The 7006-nt window shown below is 29.2% G+C and overlaps 1 protein-coding gene across 1 annotated transcript; it reads right to left on the bottom strand.

Annotated features, from left to right (window-relative positions):
* Positions 1–729: 729 nt before the first annotated feature.
* On the bottom strand, positions 730–4563 carry LOC133310439 (peroxidase 4-like). Its single transcript, XM_061511376.1, has 4 exons — positions 4296–4563; positions 2784–2975; positions 2427–2595; positions 730–1314 (listed from the first exon to the last, which is right to left on the bottom strand). Exons 1-4 carry the CDS (start codon positions 4536–4538, stop codon positions 920–922), a joined length of 999 nt encoding a protein of 332 aa, XP_061367360.1. The 5' UTR covers positions 4539–4563; the 3' UTR covers positions 730–919.
* Between the last annotated feature and the right edge of the window lie 2443 nt (positions 4564–7006).

The following is a 7006-nucleotide window of genomic DNA, read 5'->3' as shown; positions in this document are numbered from 1 at the left end:
TTGGAATACCTTAGGTTTTGTTTCAAATAAACCAGATTTATATAAAATATTTTGAATCTAACTTAATTTGTTAATCTTGCATAAGCTAAATTATTAGCTGACGTTCAAAACCTAAGCATTTGAAAAAAAAATTAGAATAATATTATTTTATTATTTAAAATTAGAGAAATATTATATTTATCGTCAACTAAATTTATCATTTTTTATAGTCATAAAATAATAGTGACTAAAACATGATGGAAAGAGGATAGTAAGAGAGACAAAGAGAGTATAGGAGATCATGGAAGAGAGAAAAAAAATTATATCAAATAACAATTGTTGATTTTATTTCATCTGATGATTATAAAAAAATGGTAAAAAATGATAAACTTAGTTGATGATAAGTATAACATCTCTCTGCTTACCAAAAAAAAAAAAAAAGTATAACATCTCCCTTAAAAGTATTTAAATAATAAATTTATTTTATAAAAATAAAACAATAAACTATTTTTTAAATACTTTTTTTAAGGTCTAAATCTATTTTAGTTTACTAAATATATTAATTCAAACCTAAACTCACATATGTCGTAGTCATTCACAGACCAGCGGTTTATTTACACTGCTGGCCGGTGCGATAGGTTTGTCATTTGTCAAGAATTCCAGAGCTAAAAGCAAATGAACACAAAAAATCTAATAATATTCATTTTAATTTAATCGAGCACTACAATAAAGACATTGTCAAAGTGACAGTATCTGTCAAAACAAACTTTGCAATTTATTGCTTACATTAATGACTGCATTAAAATTTATGTTGAGCTTCACAACAAAACAATTTTTGAAGGCACAAGAAAACACCTAGTTAACAGATGAACTCCCCCACTTTTGGGGTATACACACATACCACACAGACAATTTACTTGATTATATCTCTCTGTGTCCTCTAATTGACTCTCCCACAGTGCTTCCTAATCTCCCCTTTAGACCCAGTTAAAGGTTTGATGTTTCCCATCTTAATCATTGCTCTAACAAAATCAGACTCGAAGGCCTTCTGATTATTGCTGTAAGCTGCAACAATTGAATCAGTAGATCCTCCGCTGAAGAGCACCTGGTCTGAATGAAGGAGTCCCTTTTTGTTGATAAGGTTCTTGTAGTAGTAGTTATCAAAATGGTTTGGAGTTTTGAAGTCTAGGTATGCTACATTGTTGTCTCTTTCTGACCCACTTTTCCTTGGACAGTTCCTCTTCCTTGACGTAGCAAATAAACTGTTTATGTTTGTGTCATTGTATATGCGATCTTTGTAAGTAGCACATCTTGCCTTCCCAATTGTGTGGGCTCCTAAAACCACAAAGATAACGTCCAATAAATAGCTAGGACTACCCAATCTCAGTTACATTATTAGTACATTAAACTCTAAATATAATGGGAGCTAGTAGAAATTAAAGTTGTTTGGTATATATATATACATGGTAGTGTACAATACAATTTATGAACTAATACAATTGAAATCAATTTAATAGTTCTACATTTGAATTTCACCATATATATAATACTGGTCAAATAATTATTATTTATTAATCTACCTTATAAATTTGATGTGTAACATGTATATATATACAAAATAACAAAAGACTCTCGAGGCAGAGTACTGAGGAGTTTTCCTTTAATGTTTTCTTATATAATGTTATTACAAAATTGTTAATTATTTCTCCAAAAGAATTGATTAAAAAGAAATATGGAAATAACATTTCTCATTTTAAATAATATAACTTTGTGTTATTTTGGAGCATAATTAGTATTTTTTATCTTTTCCCTCCTTTTTTTTTCTTTTCCTAATTTTTTATAAGAGATGAATATAAAATATCATCAAATATATACTAAAATGATAGTACTTCATCTAACATACTATAAAATTATATTATTTAAAATGAAAAATATTTTCCCATGAAATATAAATAGAGTTCCTTCTTTTTTTAAAGAATGTTATTGATCTCATATTAAAGAAGATAAATAATCTATGTTATAGAGAGAAAAATGTGAGCCCATCATTTGTAAAAAAGAAAAAAAGAAGCTCAAGGGACGTATTTTTTTATTTGCATAGGAAAGAAATGAGAAAATATTTTCTTTTTTTAAATCCGTGCAAACATTCAAACATAACCCATCGAAAATGCCATATGTTTTGTCAGTTGTTAAACTTGCTTTCCTTTTCAGTCTACTCTTTCTTTTTTAGAAGCCACATGGCTATGAGTCTAGAAAATGAACATGACATGCAACGTATATGGTTATTTAAATGTCACATCTAGGTCCACCAGGCCACCATAAGTAATTAACTATGTATACAGAGTCTTCATCAAAATGTGTCATTTCAATAGTTAAAAAGAAAATGTACGTGTCACATAATTGAAGAGAGAGAAAAAGAGAAAAAGAGAAAAGGAGAAAAGGACAAATACCAGATAAGGCAACCATGTCCTTGGTAGAGAGTCCTTGAGCTTGAAACCTTGAGATAAGGTTGCTAAGGGTAGAAAAGGGAGGTGGAATTACACCACTTCCTGCATCATTGAAACTGGCTGTCTTGGAATCCCTTCTACCAAGTTTAACCTTCCAATAAGGTCCTCCAAGCTGTACAGGATGAAATAGAATAAACCAAAAGAATAATTAAATATTAATTAAGGACCCAATGTACAAAATAAATATAAATATTTAAAGATCTAATTTTGTGAAGGAACTAATTCTCAAATTTGTTCAGAAATTTAGTACTAAAGTTGATGAAATTGAATGTCTAGCACATTCATTGGTTTAGAACTCACAATTGCAACAGAGTCACGAGCAGCAATGGCTACAATATCAGCACATGACACCACACCGGGGCATGCTGCCTCCACCTTAGACTTTATGGCATCAATGACTTCATAACCTCTCAAAGAATTTTTGTTGGGAGGTGCAGTCTTCTCTCCTTTGAAGGAGGAAGTGTCATCAAGTAGTACTGATCCATCACAACCCTGTTTCCAAGCAGCACCAAGCAACCCATTAAGTTATAGAGAAGCATTTTGAATTCACCTAAACCTAATTGATGATATTTGAGGGCAGTAGTAGGCAAAATATAATTAGTTAGAAGGAAGAATTTCTAAGCTATATGAGGTTCATGTTTAAAGAACACAAAAGTTTAATATAAATATTGGCAAGTACATGGATAATTGAACAAGCTGAAAGTCTTAATTCTTAAGACAAAATGACAAATAAAATAAAAATAAATATCAAGCGGCAATAAGACATTGGGTATTTGCTAATCCTACAACGCAAATGAAATGTAAAATAATGAAAAAGAAAAAGAGACTACCGTTTTTTAACTTAAAAAAAATTACGAATATTTTAAAAATAAGAGTATTTCATTATAAAATTCATTCTAGCAGAGATTCGAACCAGTGTCTTGTCGGTGGAAATTCGCATGCCGGAGTATTTGATAGGAGGTGAAAAAAAATTTCTTAGGAAAATGGAATGTGAAAAATATTTGTTTATATTTAATAGAAGGTGAAATAAAAATATGACTAAGAAATTTTTTTTTCCATAATTTTTTTTTCTATGTAAAATAGTTGGGGAAGATTATCATTGAAGGGGTGAAAAAAAAAATTTTATATGATGAAAAAATTAACACACAACATTAATAAAATTAACTTAATATTTTCGAAAAAAATTTGATTTACTAAATACCTTTTAATAACTTACTTAGAAAAAAAATTCATCATATTCTCAAAAATTATTTTTTCCGGTAAAAAAAATTAGCTTCTACTAAACATTCGTAAAACAAGTGGTGACTAACAATGGAGCCGTTAGGTTGAGGTCGTTTTACATTTTTTTTTTGGGTACAAGTACTTTTTTTTGTTTATTATTATACTTGAAATATGCTATTATTAATATTGTCACATCATTCAATAAGACTCGTTGAAAGAGATAGAAAGAAAGAAAAATACGTATAAATGGTGGGTAGCATAACTACATAAAAACAACTTAGATATTACACTATTAAATACTTGTAATTTAGTAAGGTTATCTATCTATAACATTTTGTGTCTTTAAAGGAAGGAATGGATTTTATCCACAAGAAAAAAAAAGAAAGGAATGAATGAACGATGTGATGTGAGGTCTTAACTATTAAAATTATGTTGACACCAAAAAGGTTTTTGTTTCAATGATATGATATGAGCTATCCCATTGGATAGTAAAGAATAATTGCTGAACACAGATTATACTATTAATTAATATATAACTTAAGAAAAAATTAAAAACTAAAAACTTAAGAACATAAAATAGGAGTAATTTACATTGACAAAGCAATCATGAAAGAAGACTCGAAGGAGAGATGCTCCCATGCGAGGTTCTTTAGCCACAGCAGATTGAACAACAGATTTTACAGCGTTAAAAACCTTTGGACACTTCTTAACATAGAAGTTCTCAGAGAGTTGAGCCGAAGAACTCCCTGCAAGCAAAAGCATGAAAAAAGCTAAAGCAAACATGGCTGCTGAAGATGATGAGAAAGAAGAAGATGGAGAAGAAGAAAGTGCCATCTTGCTAAGTAAAGATTCAGAAGATGGATGCCTGGTCTAAGAAGGTATGCAAATACATTATATAGAGCGTGCGTGACACAAGAGGGAGTGTGTTGAGATGGCAACTCATGCTCAACCAATCACCAAATAATTAATTGACAAATAAGAGCTTTTGCTTTTGTGGGTTGAATTGATTGAATGAAAATTGTTAAAGTTAATAACATTTTACTTTTGTAATTTTGGAAACACAATGTTCCAGTGAAATGAACTTTGTGCAAACAGTTAGTTTCCATGCATGTGTCCTTATTATCGATATTGTAGGGTGGATCAATATTGTTCGGCTGTAGTGATCAAAGCACATATGCCGAGGTTGACTATTCAAAAGTTGGAAAAAGACAATGCTGTTTTGTTTATTATATTATTACAAAGAGAAATGCTACTTGTATTGTTCATAGATGTTAATATCAACAAGTAAATTAGTTACGGAAAAAGAGAAGAATATAATCAAATCTTAATCTCAATATGTTAATATCAACATATTGGCAAGTTCATCGATGATAAAGATGCCACGCATGCCTAGGCAAGGAGAATATTTTGAGGGGGAAATCTGTATCATTTTAAAATGATGTAAAATTATGTCATTTTAAGTGTGAGAAAAAGATAAAAAAAAAGTGAATAAAAAAATAAAAGTATAGATCTTACCTTTTTGTGAAAGTACAATAAAATAAATTGTATTATTTAAAAAAATAAATATCTTTTTCTATTTTCAGTGATGAGAATGTACTAGCACACGGTACATCATTTATCAAATATATATGATATAAAATAATTTATTTATACTACTTTTATTTTTATAATTTTATATATATATATATATATATATATATATATATATATATATATATATATATATTTATTTTGGTAAGCAAGTACTTCCTATGCACCGAAAATGTGGTCTTAGGCAAGAGAGGATGAGAGCTTGACAGCTGACAAGCCATAAAGTTAGCCAAATAGAATGCCTGCATTTAATTATAAGAATAAAAAAACCTTACTTTTATGTAGGCACAGTGTATTATTTGGATGTATCGTCATCATCATTATTTAATATTTATTTTATCAAAACATTATTGAAACTAGTGGCGGAGCTTCAATCAAAATGTTGAGGGTAGAAGTTCATCGAAAGATAATGAAGCTTTGATGCTTGTTTATGTTTGTTTATTGTTATTAGTATTCGCTATTTTCTGCTACAGTATTATTAAGAACTTGAGAATCATAATTTTGGGCTGCAAATTTAGATGCATGTATTAATATTTGGAACCTACTAAAATAAAAAAATGACTTATGATGAGATTTTTGAATTAATAATGTGTATATCTATTACACAAGGAGACAGATCTTTTATTTCAGTGTTTTAAAACATGTGAATCAAATAATATTGCCGTTGTTATTAGAAATATATTGTATAGTTTATCATATTATACCTTCAATCAAATTTTACATGCACCCTGATAGAAATAACCTAACACAATAATGTAAAGTTTAAGCTCTTCTAAAATTATTACATCAACGTCACTTTGAATATTTTTTGTACACCACACACCACTTTCCTTTTATAGGTATTTGTTATTGTAAAAAATTATTTCAACCCAAAATTTAAATTGTTGGATGAATCTTCATTAATAATTTTATATTGGCAGTACACGCCCAATATGGGAAGGAAGAAAAATTCTCCTATTATTTATACGCACACTTAGCTAAGCAGTATTTTTCAATCATGCATATGTGGTGTGTATTATTTCTTGGGAAAGGTAATTATATTTACAAATTTTTTGTTTACAAACTCTTACAAAATATAGTATGTCTGACCGGTCATACTTTAATCAAAAGTATATGACTGGTCATATTTAGTGTAATTTATAAAAAAAAAGTTTGTAAACGTATCATTCGTCTTATTTCTTTACTTTTCTTCATCTCTTTGTAGATGTATTTTATTTTATTTTATTTTGGAAATATTTATCATGTCTTCCATCCTTTTACTGTTTGATGTTAATCATGTTCTCTCTCTTTTTCTTTTTCTTTTTTGTATTTTAATCAACACTATTCTTTTTTCTTTTTTTTTGGAAAACAATCAACACTAATCTTTTGTGCTTTGTTACGAATCCTAATAATTTGGTCTTCTCATGGTGCACAAATGGAATAAAACTTCAAATCATGAAACAAAAATAAGACAAGCAAAGAAAGAGATATTATTTAGAGTTATGCGAGCTAGGGGTGTTCATCAACCGATCTAAACCGATTCAAACCGCGGTGACCGAACCGAAAAACTGATAACCGAATAAACCGAAAACTGAAAAACCGAAAACCGATTAAAAACCACAAATTTTAATTGGATTGGATCGATTTTTGGATGGGTTGATGAAAATCGATCCAATCCAAACCGATCCAATATATTGATTTTCCTCTACCTACTTGGGTCTTTCCCTAATCAT

This window comes from Gastrolobium bilobum, unplaced genomic scaffold (assembly GCF_033153095.1).
Source record: "Gastrolobium bilobum isolate Gb01-03AN ecotype WA unplaced genomic scaffold, APGP_CSIRO_Gbil_v1 utg50887, whole genome shotgun sequence".
Taxonomy (NCBI): Eukaryota; Viridiplantae; Streptophyta; class Magnoliopsida; order Fabales; family Fabaceae; genus Gastrolobium; species Gastrolobium bilobum.
This window is presented reverse-complemented; position numbering and strand designations above follow the sequence as displayed.

What these genes read in the sequence shown, in the direction of transcription:
- LOC133310439 (XM_061511376.1), bottom strand. Translation starts at nt 4,538, where the DNA reads ATGGCACTTTCTTCTTCTCCATCTTCTTCTTTCTCATCATCTTCAGCA. An exon ending in CTCGTGACTCTGTTGCAATT is followed by an intron (nt 2,596 to 2,783) that starts GTGAGTTCTAAA and finishes CATCCTGTACAG; the next exon opens with CTTGGAGGACCTTATTGGAA. An exon ending in GGACATGGTTGCCTTATCTG is followed by an intron (nt 1,315 to 2,426) that starts GTATTTGTCCTT and finishes TTGTGGTTTTAG; the next exon opens with GAGCCCACACAATTGGGAAG.